General features: G+C 49.3%; 2 protein-coding genes across 4 annotated transcripts in view; both read right to left on the bottom strand.

Moving 5' to 3' along the window:
• SLC25A14 (solute carrier family 25 member 14) overlaps positions 1 to 2,090 on the bottom strand; it is a 54,538-nt gene extending 52,448 nt beyond the window's left edge. The window contains exons 1-2 of one of the 2 annotated variants that reach the window (XM_075132368.1): positions 1,667 to 2,090; positions 331 to 478 (exon numbers count right to left, since the gene is read on the bottom strand). In XM_075132368.1, the coding sequence (XP_074988469.1) occupies positions 331 to 478; positions 1,667 to 1,730 (212 nt within the window). In that variant the 5' untranslated portion in view covers positions 1,731 to 2,090. The remainder of the gene's footprint in view (positions 1 to 330; positions 479 to 1,666) is intronic. The other variant, XM_048863365.2, reaches the window with a different exon arrangement.
• Positions 2,091 to 7,904: 5,814 nt separating this feature from the next.
• Positions 7,905 to 19,810, bottom strand: RBMX2 (RNA binding motif protein X-linked 2). Of its 2 annotated transcripts, none has more exons than XM_048863363.2 (6): positions 19,702 to 19,810; positions 18,989 to 19,104; positions 15,270 to 15,321; positions 14,867 to 14,996; positions 12,428 to 12,586; positions 7,905 to 9,497 (listed from the first exon to the last, which is right to left on the bottom strand). In XM_048863363.2, exons 1-6 carry the CDS (start codon positions 19,704 to 19,706, stop codon positions 9,018 to 9,020), a joined length of 942 nt encoding a protein of 313 aa, XP_048719320.1. In that variant the 5' UTR covers positions 19,707 to 19,810; the 3' UTR covers positions 7,905 to 9,017. The 2 variants fall into 2 exon arrangements, with proteins under 2 accessions (XP_048719320.1, XP_048719319.1); XM_048863362.2 differs by having other exon boundaries at positions 7,905 to 9,478; positions 12,406 to 12,586; positions 19,702 to 19,809.
• Between the last annotated feature and the right edge of the window lie 1,168 nt (positions 19,811 to 20,978).

Raw genomic sequence — 20,978 nt, 5'->3', positions numbered from 1 at the left:
TATTTGGATATTTCAGACCCATACATCATCTTGGGACACTGACCAAACATACCAGCCACTGGAGAGTCCAAGGACTAGAAAGAGTTCCACCTAGACTTGCAGCGACAGGCCGTGTTCCCAGGCTTTTTAACAAACATCAGTCGAACATTCAGTCGAAAAGATGTGGCGGTGGCTCAGTGTGAGAAAAGGGAAAGCACATGGCCACAGGTCAGACTGTAGCCCTCTCCCCGAAGGGTGCAGCAGGACAATGTGCATGGGGTAGGAGACTCTGCACACATAGGATATCAAGCAGAGAGCCTTTTGCTGGGAAAAGGAGGCATCAGACCTTACCCAGAATAGAGAGCCAGAATCCCCTCCTCCTTGTAGATTCGGAACAAGGCATGGAACATGCCCCGGTACTTGATCTCTCGGAAGCGAGCATCAATGCTTTGACCTTGTACTTGGAGGCGCGTTTTGGTGAGGTCCACAGGAAAGGTCCCTACAAATGGAGAAAGGCTCCAGTCAGGCTGCAGTCCCTGCAAGGTGATGGGGAACAGCGTCCCAGGAAACAGACTAGCACCCTCAAGAGTACAACCACCAGTCAGGTCTTCGGCACCCACAGGGCTCAAATAAGTCTCTTACGTTAAAGAGCTCAAACAGACTGAACAGAATAAAGTCGCACAGAGAGGCTGTCTCCCATCCCACCTCCTTTGTGTCCCTGGGACAAGGACAGGCACTTTATACTAAAAGACCACAACCAATCATTGTGATGGTCAGACTGGCTTCCTGCACAACACCAGCCAGACAATTTCACCCAGTGATTTTTGTGTTGAAACTAACAATCTGTGGGTAAACTAGAGCAGATCTTTTTAGAAAGAGAGATCCAGCCTTGACTGAAAGACTGTGGTATGGAATTCATCTTTGGAAAGTTGGCCCTATGGCTAATTGTGTTTACTGTAAAAATGTGCCCCTCAATTCCAGTCCAAGTTTATCTAGCTTTCAGACACTAGAGCAGGGGTAGGCAACCTATGGGATGCACGCCAAAGGCAGCAGGCAAGCTGATTTTCAGTGGCAATCACACTGCCTGGGTCCTGGCCACCGGTCCAGGGGGCTCTGCATTTTAATTTAAATTTTAAATGAAGCTTCTTAAACATTTTAGAAACCTTATTTGCTTTACATACAACACTAGTTTAGTTATATATTATAAACTTATAGAAAGAGACTTTCTAAAAACATTAACATGTATTACTGGCACGCGAAACCTTAAATTAGAGTGAATAAATGAAGACTCCACAGGCCACTTCTGAAAGGTTGCTGACCCCTGCACTAACTCTGCCTTTGCCTGCTATGACCCAGAGCTCTCTGCTGCCAAAAATCTCCCCACACGTGGTGCCCCGATGTTTTCGGGGCGAGCTACAGAGATCCTGCTCCTGCAGGCGGCGCGGGAAGGAAGGTTTGCCAGACCAGGCTCAGGTCGGTCCTGCAGCTCCTCTCTGCGAACTCATCGCCACGCCCCTGGTCCGCTCACACTCCCCCCGCAGCGCGGCCCGGGGAGCCCAGCTCAGCGCCTCGCCCGCCGTTACCCCGAGCCCTTCCAGCGGGGCCAGGCTGCCGGGAGGGGCGCAACTCCCCGCCCTCGGCCACAGGCCCGCGGGGTACAGCGCAGGGGCGCGGCCGCGCGCCTCACCGAACTCGGCCACCAGCGAGGCCAGCCCGCCGTAGACGAAGGGTTTCCAGTTCAGCGCGGACATCGCATGGCGGAGCGGGGCCCGGGCCGGGCCGGACACGGGACTTCACGTCACGGCGGCGCGCGCCGGAAACGGACCGGTGACCGGCTGAGGAGGACAGACTCGGCGCGGCGATGGACGCGGGGGTGGGGTTCCCGCGAGAGAGGCTAGGGGCGGGACTACGGCGTCCTTCGGTCGCGCCTTCTTTACGCACAGCCGCGCGAGCGATGACGTCGGGCAGTGACGTGAGCGACCGCTAGCCAGAGATCAGCGGCGTCGGGCTTGTTGTCCCTTGTTGCAACGGGGGGCAGGGCCACGCGAGGGCCGCCTCTTTGGAGTGGACGGTGCCCCTCGCCCTGCATCGTGACGCACGGACGCCCATCCTTGCCCAGCGTCGTGACGCACGGACGCCCATCCTACTCCCCTCTGTGTTGGGGCGGGTTTTACTTTTTTGGCCCAATCAGGCTTGTTACGGGCGGTTGTCCTGGCAACGCGCACGGCGCAACCATGGGCACACTCCGTTTTCTCCTGTGTCCGGGCGGCTCGGGGGGTCCCCGGGCTGGCTGCGCTGCTGCTCCGAATCCGAGGAGTCGCGGCCCCGCTGCGCGCGGCCGGAGGGCGAGTGTGGCGGGAAGCCTCGTTTGCGCATGAGGGAAAGGGGAGAAATCCCGCCCCTCGCCCGCGAAGTCAGCGCTGCGGGGTCAGACCGGCTTTGGCGCAGCGGCGGCCTGGAGAAGCGCGCTGCCCGCCTGCGCAGCGGCAGGTCCGCCCGGCCCGGCCCGGCCCGGCCCGGCCCCTGCGCGGTGTCTCGCCCGGCTCCTGTTGCCGGACTCTTACAGAGCACTGGCTGGTGCAGCCAGAACCTCTCCGCCCCAGACAGCAGGGCTAGGCCCGGCGTTTCCGCACCCGCTCTGATGTCGGGCCGTTCCTTGTAAAAATGGTGTTAAATGTGGTTCCAGTGCCACCCCACCATGGGGCTGAACGTGTCCCTGGGAGACAGATTGCAACTGCAGCGATGGGAGACTGGCCGTACCTTAGCACAAGCAGGGCCGTCCTTACCCATGCGCAAAGCAGGTAGCTGCATGGGGCACCAGCTGCATGCTGCTCCAGCCCCTGGTCTGGCTCTTCCCTGCCCGCCCCCACTCCCCTGAGGAGTGCAGCACAGCCAGGCCGCTGCACTCACCAGCAGCGAGAGTGCAGCAACTGGGCCCCAGCCACACTGCTGGTGAGTGCTGGGGGGCGGTTCCCCCTAGCCCCCAAGCCAGCCCCTGCAGAGGGCTGTGGCCCAGCTTCCCCCCTCCCCCACAGAGGCCTGGAGGGCTGTGTAGGGCTCCAGAACAGCTATGGACGGCCCTGAGCACAAGAGTACTGTAGGAACCCATTCTGCAATGGGTACAGGGCCAAAAGAAGCAGGACTTGCTGCCATTCTAGATGGTGTGGCACCCATGAGTGTGGAATACTTCAGAGGCTGCATGTGGCTTAGGACCAAAGGAGAAATGGTCTGAAGTAAATAGGATGAAATTCAGCAAGGACAAATGCAAAGTACTCCATTTAGGAAGGAACAATCAACTGCATACATACAAAATGGGAAATGACTGCCTAGGAAGGAGTACTGCAGAAAGGGATCTGGGGGTCATAGTGGATCACAAGCTAAATAAGAGTCAACAGTGTAATGCTGTTGCAAAAAAAGTGATCATTCTGGGATGTATTAGCAGGAGAGTTGTAAGCAAGACACAAGTAAGTCTTCCCCTCTACTCCGCTCTGATTTGGCCTCAATTGGAGTATCATGTTCAGTTCTGGGTGCCACATTTCAGAAAAGATGTGGACAAATTGGAGAGAGTTCAGAGAAGAGCAACCAAAATGATTAAAGGTCTGGAAAACATGACCTATGAGGGAAGATTGAAAAAATTGGGTTTGTTTAGTCTGGAAAACAGAAGACTGAGAAGGGACATGATGAACAGTTTTCAAGTGTGTAAAAGATTGTTATAAGGAGGAGAAAGAAAATTTGTTTTTCTTAAACTCTGCGGATAGGACAAGAAGCAATGGGCTAAAATTGCAGCAAGGGAGGTTTAGGTTGGACATTAGGAAAAGCTTCCTGGCAGGGTGGTTAAGCACTGGACTAAATTGCCTAGGGAGGTTGTGGAATCTCCATCATTGGAGACTTTTAAGAGCAGGTTAGACAACCACCTGTCAGGAATGGTCTAGATAATACTTAGTCTTGCCATGAGCACAGGGGACTAGACTAGATGGCCTCTTGAGTTCTATGATGCTGATGTTAGTCATTGTATCACGTGTGCTCTTGGGGCCTAGATTCGCCTTCTCTCCTGCTCCCTGCATTCATCTTTCTGCCTCCTCCTCTTCCGAGTGGTGACCTGCTTCTTCAAACCATCAGTGTTCCATCCCCCTCCCCATCCATCAAGAGTTGAGAACCTTGATTTTTTTCCTCTTCTGCATTTGAAGAACAAGTGTTGCTGATGGTTTAAGGAGCCATTTTGTAAGGACTGTTAGTGCAGAAACAGGTGGATGCTGACTGTTCTACAGTGGCACCAGCTCATTGGGCTTTCTTCTTCCCCTGAGAAAGCCCAATTAGGGATTTTTTTATTATTATTATCTTAACAACATGAAGTGTTGATAAATGTTATAGTGAAATGCTTGACCACACTTTGGTTAAGATACAAAATATGTTAAAGAGACCAACAACCAATGTCAGATTTATTACTATAAGCCAATAAGAATATAGTACAGGAGAAAGGTTCAATATGATACCAATCTTCATTAAGGCACCTTATGCAGCGTTGTTACATTCACTTTACACAGCAGGTATGCTCCCAAAGTTACACCCTTCAAGCCATCTTTTTATACCCTACCTGTTTACAAATAAAAGGTACGTTATATGTCATCTGAAACTAGATTTAACTATTCAGCTTTCTACCTTATCTTTCTGGTACCATGGTGTACCCCTCATCTCTTTGTTCTGAACACAAGTGTGAAGGCACCTCCTAGATTTGTACTACAGTAGAACAATCATATCCATCCTGTTCCTCTGGGACGCTCCAGTATTGACCTGTGAAAATCCCTACCTGTTGCTATGGTAAAATAATCATAGGTCCTGATCCAGACAGCTTTTGTATCTATTTAACCCAAGCTTACTTCAACTTATGCAAGGTATTATGGGATACTTAACATAACTGAATTACAGTAAAGGTATAGACTTATTTAGACTACATAACTGCTATAAAATATTTCTGCTTAATGCATACTAGCGTATATGGTGCAGATAATACCATATACATGCTAGCCAGCATGTATTAGTCAACATGAAGATACCAACCAACCACATCTATGGACCATTATTCACCTGAATGGACTGATAGCCCTGGTATGTTTTTCTCAATATAAGTTTTAGTTTAAAACAGCTTATTCAATCTAAAGTTTATTATTTTCAGTTTCAAATTGAGTGAAGATAGCAGAAACTTATTTAGCTGCTATTTGCTACAGCAAAACATCTAGATAATCTAGAAACATTTCAGACTCAGGAACAGCATTAAGACCCATAAAGGGCCTGTTAATCCTATCCTTTCTGCCCAGGTGAACAATGCTGGTGGCTCCAGCTGGCCATTGCCCATTGTGACATTAGCTTACAGAAGTCTGCAGGATCCCATAGTGCTGGAAACTGGACCACAATGCAGAGGGACTGTTCAGAATAATAACTGACGAGGTTTGAAGTGATAGGAGAACTTAGCCATTACATGCAGGGTCAGCAGAGGACCGTGCGCTGCCCAGGCCCTGGCCATATAAGCCAGAACAGTGCCTCACTCATCTTGATGGCGACTATCTAAGATACCCCTTGATAACAAATGTTGCCATTAGAGTATAAACTATTTCACTGCTTAAAGCAGGGGTCTCAAACACGCAGCCCACTGGGTTATTTCCTGTGGGCCGCCAAGCTCCCCACACCCCCGGAGTTATTTCCTGCGAGCCGCCAAGCTCCCCGTGCCCGCCCCCCAGAATTATTTCCTGCAGGCCACCAAGCTCCCCTCCTCCCGATCCCCCTCCCCCCGGTGCGCCATGTCCCAGCTCTTCTGCCTACCTCCAGGCACTTCCCGACACCAAACAGCTGTTTGGCAGAACTTAGCACTTTCCAGGGGGGAGGAGTGGAGAGCCGCGTCTCAGGGGAGGAGGCAGGGATTTGGGGAAGGGGTTGGAATAGGGCCAGGGAGGGCGCAGAGTTGGGGTGGGGACTTCGGGGAAGGAGTTGGAATGGGGGTGGAGAAGGGTGGGAAGAGGCGGGGCCTCATGGAAGGGGTGGAGTGGGGGCGGGTCCGGGGGTGAGTGTCAATGATCATCGAATCATAGAATATCAGGGTTGGAAGGGACCTCAGGAGGTCATGTAGTCCAACCCCCTGCTCAAAGCAGGACCAATCCCCAACTAAATCATCCCAGCCAGGGCTTTGTCAAGCCTGACCTTAAAAACTTCTAAGGAAGGAGATTCTACCACCTCCCTCAGTAACGCATTCCAGTGTTTCACCACCCTCCTAGTGAAAAAGTTTTTCCTAATATCCAACCTAAACCTCCCCCACTGCAACTTGAGACCATTACTCCTTGTCCTGTCCTCTTCTACCACTGAGAATAGTCTAGAACCATACTCTCTGGAACCACCTCTCAGGTAGTTGAAAGCAGCTATCAAATCCCCCCTCATTCTTCTCTTCTGCAGACTAAACAATCCCAGTTCCCTCAGCCTCTCCTCATAAGTCATGTGTTCCAGACCTCTAATCATTTTTGTTGCCCTTCGCTGGACTCTCTCCAATTTATCCACATCCTTCTTGTAGTGTGGGGCCCAAAACTGGACACAGTACTCCAGATGAGGCCTCACCAATGTCCAATAGAGGGGGACGATCACGTCCCTCGATCTGCTCGCTATGCCCCTACTTATACATCCCAAAATGCCATTGGCCTTCTTGGCAACAAGGGCACACTGCTGACTCATATCCAGCTTCTCGTCCACTGTCACCCCTAGGTCCTTTTCCGCAGAACTGCTGCCTAGCCATTTGGTCCCTAGTCTGTAGCGGTACATTGGGTTCTTCCGTCCTAAGTGCAGGACCCTGCACTTATCCTTATTGAACCTCATCAGATTTCTTTTGGCCCAATCCTCCAATTTGTCTAGGTCCCTCTGTATCCTATCCCTGCCCTCCAGCGTATCTACCACTCCTCCTAGTTTAGTATCATCCGCAAATTTGCTGAGAGTGATGTAGCCCTCGGGCCAATATACTAGTCCTCATGTGGCCCTCGTGGTGATTCGAGTTTGAGATCCCTGTCTTAAAGCATGTAAGAAATGAGAGGGATAATCACAATGTGCAGCTCTGCACAATCTTCTGTGAGTGACAGCTTCTTTCAGCACCACAAGTGCTGGGCTTGGGTGACATCCCCTCCCCCCACTCTAGGAGCCAAATTCCAGGAACCTAACAGAGCCCAGGGGGTATCTATTGCCTCCAAAGGGGAGTGAAGCTTAAGAAGCTCAGCAGAGTACGAGTTTGGGTGGGGGGAAACCAAGCCCACAAAAGGCAGCAGAGTCCATGAGTGAATTTGAACCCCACTGAGCGGGAGCTGAGAGAATGCACAATACACTGCAGATGGCATTGTGTGCTAGCACAGCTTGGAAAAGTAAGGACCTAGCATACAGGAACAGCTGGGTGATATTCTCTGGGCTGTGTTATACAGGTGGCCATAAGGGTACCCTCTGGCATCTAGACATTAGAACACTGCTCAGCAACAGGGTACGGGGACCATGGCAGGTTTTACCATGAGGCAGACTGCATTTCTCTCCCTGCTCTCCAAGGAATACAAGCTGTATTGGGCCTCTTCCCTCAAGGGTTTACAGGTAGCGCTTAAGACTGCTTTCAGACCCTTAAAATAAAAACATACAAAGTTAGAATAGTATCTTCCAGTGCTTCGTACAAACTGTCGTAGTGACAGGGTGAGCTACACCTCTGATCCCTCTCTGATCTCTGAAGGCACCCTCCTGAAGTCACAGGCCTTTATCTTCCTTGAGGTGGACTCTGACAGTTCCCCTAATCCTAGGCCATGCCGTGTGGTTAACCACTCTCTGCATCAACTGGGCTTACCAGCAGGTCTCACTTGGCACCTGCAGTTCCTCCCTTCGGGAGCTTGTGAAAGCACAGAATACAGTGACCCAAAACATTCTCATTTAAAATCAAAAGTATTGTTTAATCTTAACCGTAGGAACAAAGCATAGCATAGTTTTAAAAACAGAAGTCTACATGCATGTCTATCTGACCTAGAGTCCTGGGCAGGCCTACTTCACACCCCAACCGTCTGTTCCCCCATCCTTGAGAGACTGTCTTTGTAAAACCAGCCAAAGTTCTTTGTTCTCAGTTCCCCAGACTCAGGCAGCCCCGCCCCTTTGACAAACTCAGCAGGGGATTGGAGGTAGTCAGCCTCTTCTTAAATAAACCCCTTGTATTCATACAGCAAAAATCCCCTTACTGCAATCAGACACACATATAAAACTAAGTATTGATAAGCAGCCCCAGATTGGTCACACACACTCTCTCTCAGGGATGACCTGAAGCAGGCCATTTGTTCAAAGTAGTTTTATTATTCCTAGAATAGTAAAACAGCCATGGATCTGGAGAGAGGAGGTAAGCATTAAGTGACATTTAAAACAGTAAGCTATCCTGACTCCACAATGCAACACTTGGGAATTCATGGCAGTAGCAAATGGCCACGTTAGAATTCCTCAGGTGACATAAATCCAGGTTATATGGACTACTGAAGACACATTCACCACTTGTTTCAGTTTAGGCAGGGAACCCTCACCAACAGAACTGATGACACAGGTTATTTCTGAGAACTACAGGGGCCAGCATGCTCTGCTTGACAACAATGAAGTGGCCAGACAAAGCTCATTATCTGGGAGGCATCTCACTGTTAACACCATAGGGCATTTACTGTAGATTGCAACTTGAGTGTGCGCCCCAGACCCCAGCCACTTCCACCAGCTAAGACAACAGCAGGAGGGTGCCTGGCTCTCTGGTCCTTGAGGAAGGACTGCAGGAACGAGGAGCAGAGATACAAAGCTGATGGAGGAAAATAGGGTGCTATTTCACTGCACTCACAGAGGCACAAATGCTTGGAGTTTAGTAGGGGAGAGGCTTCAAAGCAAGCTTAGAAATGGATTAAACAGGCGGGGTTTTCCTCCCCCCTCCAATTACTAGCTACCCACAGTATTTCTCCACAGGGAGCACCAGTGGCCTGGAGTACTGCTCAGTCTGCAGCCACAGGACAAGCAGGTCAATAGTGGCTGGAGTCCCGAGAGCTGGACAACTCTCTTTCCCTGGCATGCTGGTCCCTGGTGCTTCTCTCCCATCGCTCTCTTGATCTAGTGCCTAGACATTCTTCTTGTCTGCTGCTGTGGCCTTCCCCCTTTCTGTTCTTGTCTTCTGCCTTTTCCTCCTTCCAGGCACTGCTCAGACCTTTCTGCTCCTGGTGCCCCTTGTCCCCTCGTCTCTCCACACCTCTCTTGCGACACTGCTCTTGCTCAGGTTCCTCTTCCAGATAAGTCCTGCTTGCATGCTTTCGCCCAGACCCATTCCGGGACTGCTGCCTTGGGTTAGCATATTGGTCATAGGCAGAGTCTTCCTTTTCCTTTTTAATCCAGGCTGTAGGAGACAGCTCTCCTGCAGGGCGGGCCCTCTTCACACTTTGCAGGTCCCTCCTCTTCTCCTTCTGCTCTCTTTTGCTCTTCACTTTATCTGAAATACAGATTGATCCCTGTGAGAGAGAGAGAGACTCATGCAAGCACTGCCTCAGCCTCAACTCCGCATGTTCCATTCACCCTAGAATGTTTTTCTTCCAATATTTCCAGCTCCTGACCACAGAAGGCTCCTAGCCTCCCATGCTGCCTTCACCCATCCTTCCCACCACTCCATGCTATCAGCACCCCTAATCAGGAAGCTCTCCCCCATTCCCTGATTTCACACTGCCCGCCCCCCTCCCCCCGTTCCAGACACACATACACAAGCTTCCCAGCTAGGCTGTGCAGTCACATTTTGATTTGACTTAGTACCATCTGCTGTACCAAGTATCTGAGTGCAGGGATTACTGCAGTCCATCCTTAACACATTTGTACTGGTTTTCTTTAATAAGAATTAAGATATCCACCCAGTGGGTGTGTTTAAGACAGAGATGCTTGACTCCAAGGAGAGGGCTAGATTCCATGTTTAATTAAGGGACATGGGGCAGTGTACTATACAGCCTCCCCACCATGCATCCATAGCCAAGCTTCCTGGTGTCAGTGGGCATAGAGAGAGAGAGAGAGAATAGATCCATTAGGTAGTAACTATACTTTATGTATTTAGTTTTATTGCCACATTCAGCACCACTCAGTGGGAAAATCTGCTCTCCATTAAATCCAATACTGTGCCTGCCCTGCAGTTCTCTTCCTTCGCCATCCTTTCCCTGACTCTCTTCTGTGATCCCTATGCATTCCTTCCCACAGACCTCCCTGTTCCAGCCTCTAAAATGATTAGCAGTTAAATAGTTAATGTTCACACTGAAGCATTAGCACTGGGCTTTAAAGTTGACATTTCAAAAGAGATTAATAGAGAGCCAAAGAGCTCACATCTAAGCCATTGTTTCAGGCTCTCTGCACACTCAGGCAGGTATATCAGCTACACTCAGTAAACATTTTGAAAGTTCCCTGAAGCCATGAGGGCTTAAAAAAAAAAACCCTTACCTTACTTTTTCAATATAATAGATTTTAAGGCCAGAAGGGACTACTATAATCATCTAGTCTGACTTACTGTATAACACAAACCAGAGATCCTCACCCAGTAAACTGTTTCAAGCCCATAAATTGTTTGAACAAGAGCACCTTTTTTAGAAAAGCATCCGGTCTTGATTTAAAGGCTTTCATAGATTCCAAGACCAGAAGTAACTATTGTGATCATGCCATCTGACTTCCTCTATAACACATGCCATGGAAAGGATTCCTGTTTGAACCAGAACATTCAAAACAAAACAAAAAAAACACATCCAGTCTTGATTTAAAAGTTTCCAGTGATACAGAATCCATCATAATCTTTGGTAAATTGTTCCAACGGTTAATTACCCTCACTATAAAAATTTTACACCTTTATTTCCAATAGGAATTTGTCTAGCTTCAACTTCCAGCCACTGGATCTTGTTAGACCTTCATTTGCTACACTGAAAGAGCCCATTAGCAAATATTTCTTCCCCATGTAGGTACTTATAGACTAATCAAGTCACCCCTTAGCCTTCTCTCTGTTAAGCTAAATAGTTTGAGTTCCTTGAGTATATCGTTATAAGGCATGCTTTCTAATTCATGGCTCTTCTCTGAACCCTCTCCAATTTATTAATATCCCTTTTGAATTGTAGGCACCAGAATTGGACACAGGATTCCAGCAATGGTCACACCAGGGCCATACAGAGGTAAAATAACCTCTCTAATCCTACATGAGTATCCTGTTTATATATCTAATGATCACATTAGCTTTTTAGGCCACAGCATCACACTGGGAGATCAAGTTCAGCTGATTATCCATCATGCTCCCCAAATCTCTCTTGGAGTCACCGCTTTGCAGGATAGAGGCCCCTATCATGTAATTATGGCCTACATTCTTTGTTCCTAGATATATACATTTAGATATATTAAAACACATTGTTTGCTTGTGCCCAGTTTACTAATTGATCCAGATCACTCTGAATCAGTGACCTGTCCTCTTCATTATTTACTACTCCCCCAATTTGTATAATCTGCAAACATTTTGATACTTTAAGAAAGTGATAATTTGATACTTTCTTCCAGGTCACTGATAAAAAATGTTAAATACCATAGAGCCAAGAACCGATCCTTACAGGGCTTCTTAGAAACACACCTGCTCAATGATTATTCCTCATCTCCAATTATGTTTAGAGACCTATCAGTTAGCCAGCTTTTAATCTATTTAATGCGTACCATGTTAATTTTATATCTGTCTACTTTTTAAATCAAAATGTCATGGTACCAAGTCAAAAGCCTTACAGAAGTCTATATATATTACATGAACACTATTACCTTTATCAACCAAATTCATAATCTCATAAAAAACAGAGTAAAAATGATAGTTTCCTACCATTGGATATGGTTGTGCCTTCTTCTAACTTAAAGAAGTTTAGATTCTGCACAATCTGATTGTGTCAGGCAAGCCATATAAGGCCCACATGATATGTTGAAATGAGACAGGCAAGTACCTCTAAGCTTTAAAATCAGGAACCCAACCCCCTTCCCCCTAAACTAAGGGTAACCCCACTGCTCTCAGGTGTAGCTCTGCAGCCAGCCAGGAGCTTCAACTGAGAACTCTGTGCATAAAGGATCCATCTGGTAAAGCAGCGTGTGCAGGTTAGCTATTACAGCCCCCAGGGTCTGGAAGGCAGGAAGGAAAGGGCGGGGGAAAGAGAGGAGAGGAGAGAGATCCACAGCCAGCAGAATGAGAACAGAATGCAGGACAATGGATTCCCCTAGCAGGATGGCAAAGGACAACCTAGACACCAAGACTATGTCTCCCCATACTGTTCCCATTGGCAAGTGCTTGTTTGTGTTGCTTGATGCCTTGTAGGATTGAGGAGTTCTCGCATGGTGTGTTTCCAGGATTAGGATTCTGGTAGGAACATGCTTCACCTTTGTGCTTTTTCACTGGTACCTCACTGTCTTCTGAGGAAGAGTCAGATGAAGTAGGTGGAGGAGTTTTAGCCCCACAGCCTCTCTCACGTAGGACTTTTGTTACATCATCTATATCCTCAGAGTCCTTTGGAGGGCGATAGTTAGCGACATGGTCCACCCGAATTGTCCTTCCTTTTATCTATACAAAGGAAAGGCTGGATTATTAGTAAAGTTGCCAATAAACCCACAAGGCTACAGAAAGTACACAGCACACAGGCGAAAGTCACAGGACTTGGGCTCCAAGCCTGAGCTCAAGACCTCCTTCTTTCACGCATGATCAGGCTCCCTCTTTGTGATTACATTGGTAGGGGTCCTGTTACAAACCCCTGCCATAGAGAACATGCCCTGCCCCAGGACTCAAAGTAGAGCCATTCAGACACCAGAAGGCCAGATAAATCCAGCGACAGTTTGAAATATCCCCTATCCAAGCATGGGCAGCCATGAGCTCCCCCTATCCCTGCACCCCACTCTACCACAGCATCAGATGACTGTGGGAGACATGTCACCTTCCGTGGCCTTCCACACTTGATAAAATACTCCTACGTATCAAAAAAGTTATCACTAATACACTGGCAAAATAATGAGTGACCCCTCAGTGCTGTGAGCAAGAGGGCTTTGCAAAGAAGAGTATCCAGCCAGAGCCCAAAAGCCAGGGGAACACTCCTGGGACAGTCATGTCAGAGGGGTTTCCTTGTACAGAGAAATAAGATGCCACCAAGAAGCGTAAAAGGGTAGGTGGGTCCTAATCCCTGGAGTTGGATGAGAACCAATATATATGTTAGGGCAGGGGTCCCCAACGCGGTGCCTGCAGGTGCCATAGCACCTGCCAGGGCATTTTTGTGCGCCGCAGGACACCCCGCCGCCGAAATGCTGCCGAGAAGCGTTGCCGTTTCTCAGCGGCATTTCAGCGGCGACACTTCTTCCCGCTGCCGCTTTTCGGCAGCAGCATTTCGGCGGCGGGGTGTTTGGCGCCCGCCACAGTCTTCTGGGAATAGCATATTGCTATTCCCACAAGAAAGGTTGGGAACCACTGCGTTAGGAAGAAACAAGAAGCAGAGAGGGAGAATCTGCATTCCTAGACCTCAAAGAGAGTCTGTAAGACTGACAAAACCACATGTCAGTTCCAAGGCCCAGGATATAGCAGTTTTTGTGAAGCAGGGTTGCAATGACACTCAGAGCAGGTGTGGTACTGATTTGGAGAATGAGTAGGTCTATGACCAGAAAGAAACCTCATGACTCTCACTGGGACTAAGGCCAACAAAGTTGTATGAGGCAGTGGGTGCCAACAGGAGTCCAATGTGCCCATTGATAGAGGGGGTGTCAGCAGCAGCTGGCTCACAAAAGCTTTAGAAACACTAGCAGACACAAGGAGAAGGTTTATCAAGGAGATTGAGATCTTATCAGATGTCAACAGCATTCTCCTTGGAGAGCAAAAATATCTTTTGCTGAAGAGTTCAAGCCTAAAAACAGGGGTTAAATATGGAAGTGCCTTCTCTGCCAGAACTCTAGCACATTCTGGGGCAAGTGAAAGGTTCAAGGGATAAGGTCACAGGTCCCGTTTTGCAGTATTGTCTGCCTGCAAAATGAGCCTCTTTAGTCAGTGAACTTCAGTGTGGCGTTTAGAGACAAACTGACTCCTCCACTCCTGTTATTTCCTATAACCACTTTGCATGACCCACATATACACTTTTTTGTGAAGAAGTCTCTTCCAGTTATATACACTGTTGAGTACTTCTCCTTCCCCACCCCCTTTGGGGCATTTCTGTCCCCACCCCCAGATCTGTTCCCTGTAACTTAGAAGCTGCCACCTCCCTTGTGCATCCCAGCAGCGGCGGGGGTCACTGAAAAGAAGCCACCTCTGACCCTAATACTGGGAGGCGTCAATGTGGTAGGGAGGAGGAAGGAGCCTGCTTTCACAGCAGGAGCAGAGAGACTGGACAGGATCCTCCTTCCAGGTCACATTGTGGGGCACTGTGAGGCCAGCTGTACAAAAGGCTGATGCTAAGGTGGGGAGAGGGATAAGTGCCTGGGATCAAACACAAGCTCCCTTCACAATTCTACTCACTCCATCTTCTGCTCCATACCTGAGCTGCCCTAGGTGGGTAGCTGGAGAGATCCCTTTGCGAGTTATAGAGGAAGCTGCACACTGGAGGAAACAGCTCTGAAGGTTGGATCCAGCCCATGTGCCATATTGGATGTCTCTGCTCTTGTGGCACTAATATACTGCTGTAATTCCCTCTGCAGACACTATGGGAGCCACAAATGCTTCTAACTGTGCACTCTTGGACATGAAAAGAATGGTGAACTGGAGCTCTGCATGCCCTAATGTCATAGCACATAACAGCCCTATACTAGCAGCCAATCTGGGCACAGACAGGGCTTTATTTAAAGGCAGGTCTCTCTTCTTTGACACACCAACCTTGATCCCATTAAAGTTGTCAACAGCAAGTATGGTGCTTCTCTGATCTTCATAGCAAATAAAACAGAAACCTTTTGATTTTCCAGTCTTTTTATCTCGCACAAGATTAATGTTCACAATTTCTCCATATCTAGAAAGAAAAAAAGTGTAGTCACAAATGCTTAGTCTTAGCACCAAAGGTCAGGGAAATGACAATTCCATGGAAAACCTAATAGGAAAAGTGCAACAGAGAAGGAAAAGTCACCAGCCCTCAAGATTCATCCTGCAATGATGGGGGGTGAGGAGGGAGGGGCGGTCTCTGAGAGGCCACGTGTCATGCAGTATCAAGGCATAACACCAACCATTTGGCCTCATGCTGCAACCCTGCTAAACTACTGAAAATGAGAAATGAAATTCCACTTACTGTGAAAACACGCAGATGATATCACCTTCTGTCAACTCATAGGGGAGACCTCCTGCGGAGAAGGAAACAGGTGTTATGCTGCTCAACTGAATAGGACTGTAGTGCAGCCTTTCTTCCTGGCCTTGCGGATTACCATGCCAATCTCCTCAACCCAATATGCCTCTCCTCTGGCTCCCATACTCTAAGCAACAATTCTTCAAATATTCAAGTCACTTGATTTATTCAGAACAATATCATAATGCTGAAGAAGTTCTACAGAACTTTCTTAAATGCATAAAACAATCTTAATTTAGACCCAGGTCTGGAAATTAACACTAGAGACATGGAGAAATTTGGATTAACCTCATTATAGAGAAAATCAGATTTTTAGAAGTACTCAAAACCCAATGCTTTTAATTCTTTTGAAAATCTAATTCCCAGGGGTGGGGACTGAGCACTTGAAAATCTGGTCCAGTATATGCAACATGGACAAGTTAAGGTTGATTTGACAGCTTTAACTTTGCATTTCCTGATGTGGGTGTTTGATTTTGTATCCTCAATGTTTCTGCTGATGCAAGTTTTGCATTTAGTTTGTTTTTTTAGAAAACAGTTAGGAAAAAGGGTTATCCCCTTATTGTAACACTACGGAATAGAAGAATTACATTCTGTAGATTTCTTTAGGCATTAATCTTTACCACTCTTGATACATAGTTACAGCACTATCTCTTCAAGCTTTTGTTTCTTCAACAGCACCCCAAGAAGTTAGGCAAATTATTTAGAGAGTAATGTGACATTTCATCCCCACAACCCCCCAGTAAAAGTATTCCTCACTGGGGATTTATTCACAGAGTGTGTGAACTTCAGACATTTGGTTACCTGAAGACCAAGAGAGCCCGATGTTCCTTTTGAAAAGAGACACCGTAAGCCTGAATTGCTTTGAAACTAATTTAAAATACTTCAATTTTCTGAGTGAGCCCCCTTTAATAGTACACCCAGGACTTTAGAAGTGGTTACGTGTTTCTGCTTTCCTCATCACGTTTAGGAGGATTTTATGGACCTTTCCTTCAGCCTTCCTGCAACCGTTCCTCTCTCTGCACACCCCTGCCTGTAGCTTTATTGCTGCTGTTATAGCAGAGCGAGGGACAGAGCATGCATATGAGCAATGCCATTGTTCTAGTGTAGGAAAAAGACACTGCACTGTGTGTTTAAGTGCACTGAGAAGACAAGGATACAAAGGGAAAGAGTAGAGAACAAAACATAATAGTCAGTGGATCTGTGCTATGCCTTAACATTTAAACGTGTTTTGGGAGGTATCCCTTCAGTGTTCTAGACCCCCAAGGGGTCCCACTCTTCCTCAAGGATAGGCCACATGGCCTCAACGCCTCCAACACTCAAACCTCTGGGTTCCAGCAGTCCTGTTTCCCTTTCCCCACTCCCATGAGTGTTGCCCAGCAAATCCAACTGAACTAGACTCCTGTTCAAGAGACTTTTCCCCTGTTCAGGGATCAATGCATCTCAGCAAGTATTTGCAGAAACACTAGGCTACCTTTCAAAACAGAGTAGGGTTTATTAGTCAACTGAAACACAGCATCAGGAAGTCTGTAGGTTAGTGAAGAGAAGCAAAGGTTAAGACATAGTCCATAATGGCCAATGCCATGTTTCTCTTGAGCCACGCTGCTAGAAGTCATCTTGGTTTCCTTTCTCTGCCTGTCCCTTTGTCTTAGGTCCAGGAGAACCTGCTGTCTCTCTCTGAGCCCAGTACTTCTTACCACCTACTGTAACTTCCCCACATTGTCTTCCCAGCTAAGCTGGGAGCCTCCCATTGATAGCTGTCAACTGTTCAGTCACTGGGGTTTCCATTGTCTTAGTCAACTGATATGAGTTGGTCCCAGCCAGTCCTGAACAACCCATTCATGACACCCCATACAGTTACATGACAAAACACCTCAGGTCTCCTGCTCTTTCCACTCACGGCATGCATCACTGAGGGTAGGTCTTCACTACCAATGTTAAAGCACTGCCGTGGCAGCGCTTTAACATGGATGTGTAGTCGCGGCACCAGTGCTGGGAGAGAGCTCTCCCAGTACTGTAAAAAAAAAACCACCCCCACGAGGGGAGCGTGGCTCCCAGTGCTGCCAGAGCGCAGCTCCCAGTGCGGCTGCACTGTCTACACTGCCACTTTACAGCACTGAAACTTGCATCGCCAAGGAGGATGTTTTTTCATACCCCTGAGCAAGAAAGTTTCAGCGCTATAAAGAGGCAGTGTAGACAAGGCCTGAGAAAAGAGGGAAACTAAGATGCATATTAGAATCATAAAAATATCACCAACATTCCCACACTTGTCACGGTACAAACAAATATTTTCCATTGAAAGTGTTATTTTCATTATTAATAGTAATAATATTTGTATTATGGCAGTGTGTAAGGATCCCAGTCATAGACCAGGACCCCACTGTGACAGGTACTCTACAGACACAGGACAAAAAGACAGTAACTGTCCCCAATTTAACACAAGACAAGAGACAACAGATGGACAAAATAAACAAATGGGGGAGAATTAGATAAACTTCCTTGGAAAATTATTCATAAGTGAGAACTAGGAGTTAAACTGAAAGTGACCTTACAACCTTACCCACAGAGTTAGTTACATTAATAATCCATTCAACTACAGGGCATGATGTTAGCAGAGAGATGATGGGGTGTACACTGCTAAAGAGGGTAAAATAATTTGCCAGCCAGAAGAAAGGGTACTTGGACAGGAGCAGTCAGGATATGTGTGGAGGATGCACAGGCTAGTTAAACAGCTGGAACTGTAATTGCTTAAGGGACTTGTATACTAATCTTCAGTTATGCAGGGTTCAGTTTACAGATAAGTTAGAGTTGTAGATGTTCAGTTTAAGTCAATGGGAGCCACAGGAGTGCGCACTCTGAAAAATCAGGGCCTTGGGGTATGTGTCCTCACTGTCCTAAGAGTTAGCCCTGCGTAGAGAGGTACCTGCAGGACATACAGGTAGCTGAGTGGAAGTTCCTCTTGTGGATAGCAACTACTAAGGAAGCCAAGCCATCTGCATGACACACACACAGAGATGTGCAGAGAGTTGGAGATTATTACACCTTCTGAGAGAGCAGAAAGAACATCCTGCAGCAGAGACTGGCTATACTGCAAAAAGGACAGAATGGGGAAATGCTATTTTATCTCAAATAGAAAAAATCCAACTGTGAATACCAGCCTTTTACCAGCCAATGCAGGCTGAATGGATGAAGAAAAACCAGTGGCAGTTGGCAACATGTGGATAAGAGAAGTGGTTCAAGATCAGGAACCCAGAGCTAGAGGAACAGAAGAGATTACACTTTCAGAGCAGCAGGGGAACATGCTCATCATGACAGCATGTCCAAATATAAAGTCCATAACCTGAACCTGGGAGAGCTAAGAAAGAATCCTGAAGTCCTGGGAAAGAAAGAAATTCTAGAGCTCCTTATTCCTGAGCCTCTTTGGGCCTAAAGCATATCAAGACTGCATGATCCATCCCCTGAGCAATATACCAGAGAGGAAGACCCTGAGAGTCCTTGCACCCACAACATGTTCTCTCAGAGCCTCTCAACAGAGACTGACATTGTTACAGGACACAGCAACAGTGAAATAGACTTCACTTGGTGCTCAGCCTCCAGAGCTGACTCACAGAGGTCATGGTACAGGACCTGGGGGAACCAGCACCAAGATTGGTGTACCAAGTACATACCCACGAAGATCCAGGCACTATCACTGTACTCTGCATGCCAGGACACCTTCTCCTGTACGCCCAGCTCAGCCTCCCGTTGATTCAGCTCATTGATCAGTTTCACCTTCGTCAGGGGGCTTCAGGGCAAAGGCCAAACAGTTACCAAGGTATGGACATCCCTGTCCAATGCCTCCCTCCACACACAGCCCCTCCACCCCCTCATACAGTCAGCCACAAACACCCCCTGTATCCCCTATGCAGCTCCCTGCCCCGCACATATCCCCATGCAGCCCCCCTCATGAACAGCCCCCACCCATATCCCCTATGCAGTCACCAGCCCCCCACATATCCCTATGTAGCCCCCACAAACAGCCTCTGCCCCCACATATCCCCTTACAGCCAACCACAAACAGGCCCCATTCCACCTATGTAGCCTCCCGGACCCTCACATATCCCCCATGCAGCCACCTCCAAACAGCCCCCATACTCCCTATGCTGTCTCGCTCCCCCCAAACAGCCCCTGTATCCCCCATGCAGCTCCCTGCCCCCCACATATCCCTATGCAGCCCCCACAAACAGCCCCCCGGAACCCCCTAGATAGCCTTCCACCCCCACATACGCCTCAAACAGCCCCTATAATCCCCTACGCAGCCCCCTGCCCACGTAGCCCCCACAAGCGGCCCCCCGTAACCCCACAAGCGGCCCCACCGGGAGAACGGGTCCCTCAAACCTACTTCATCGTGGTAACTACAAGGCCCCCAGCTCTCGCGCACGCGCACTTCCCGGGAAGCCCGCCCGGAACGCGAGACCGCGCGCTCCCGGCGGTAAGCCCCGCCCCTGGGCCGAGCTGCGCGCGGCCCTGTTCGTAGCCACTTGCTGGGTGGGAGAAGGGAGCTGCTGGGGCGGCAGGGGGCGGAGCGAAAAGGGGGCCGTTGAACCCGAACGGTTTCCCGCCGGCCTCTCCTCGACCCTAGGGGGCGGGGGCCCGGCTCGGCTCGGCTCGGCTCCTCAGCGCGTTGGGAGCGCTGCGCTAGCGGGAGCTGCGTCCCCAGGGCCCGCCCAGGACCAGTCATCACCGACCGGAGGTCACGGCGCCGGCAAGGGCTGAGCGCCGCAGCGCCTGTGCTGCCCGAAGCCTGCGCCGTAGGCACGGCTGAGTGGGGCGCAGGGGCCCAAGGGCTGTGCGGCTGGAGGGCTGCGAGCGGATTGCGGGGCTGGGTATCTAGAGGGTGTGGGGGGATGGTGGGTGTCTGGCTCAGGGAGGCAAGAGGCTCGGGGTCCCCGGGGGAGGCAGAGGGGATTGTGCGGGGGGCTCGGGGTCCCCGGGGGAGGCAGAGGGGATTGTGCGGGAGGCTCGGGGTCCCCGGGGGAGGCAGAGGGGATTGTGCGGGAGGCTCGGGGTCCCCGGGGGAGGCAGAGGGGATTGTGCGGGGGGCTCGGGGTCCCCGGGGGAGGCAGAGGGGATTGTGCGGGGGGCTCGGGGTCCCCGGGGGAGGCAGAGGGGATTGTGCGGGGGGCTCGGGGTCCCCGGGGGAGGCAGAGGGGATTGTGCAGGGAGGGTGGTTCTGGGGAGGTAGGGCGGGTGCAGTGGTACCCCTGGTTCACTCTCACTCCTACACACCCATGCGGGTACCGGGTGCCCAGCCACAGGGCACAACTAGAATTTGCCTAAGGGGGCTGAGAGGCCTGGGTTCCCCCCTTTGCATTGCAATGACCGAGCTTCCCCCTCCCCTCTCCTTCCTTCCCACCAGAGAAACCAGTATGGTGAGACCTTTTCCCCCATCCCCTATCCTCCCACCAGAGACCCAAACTAGTTGAGATCTCTCCCCTCCAATCGGAAAGACCAGGACCAGCCAGGAACTCTCTTCCTGTCCCCCTTGTATTAGTTTAGATCAGTGGTTCTCAACCAGGGATATGCATTGTCCTGGGGATCCACAGGGTTTTCTAGGGACTACATCAACTCATCTAGATCAATGTTTCTCAACCTGGGGGTTCGCAGGATGGGTTTAGG

The sequence above is a fragment of the Caretta caretta genome, chromosome 9 (assembly GCF_965140235.1).
Source record: "Caretta caretta isolate rCarCar2 chromosome 9, rCarCar1.hap1, whole genome shotgun sequence".
Lineage (NCBI taxonomy): Eukaryota > Metazoa > Chordata > Testudines > Cheloniidae > Caretta > Caretta caretta.
The sequence above is the reverse complement of the archived record's forward strand: the minus strand, read 5'-3'. Positions and strand labels throughout refer to the sequence as shown.

Excerpts from the sequence above, each read along its gene's own strand:
- RBMX2 (XM_048863362.2), bottom strand. Across the intron at positions 14,997-15,269 it reads ATCATCTGCGTGTTTTCACA|ATATGGAGAAATTGTGAACA; the intron begins GTAAGTGGAATT and ends TTTTCTTTCTAG. Across the intron at positions 9,479-12,405 it reads ACCAGTGAAAAAGCACAAAG|ATAAAGTGAAGAGCAAAAGA; the intron begins GTGAAGCATGTT and ends TCTGTATTTCAG.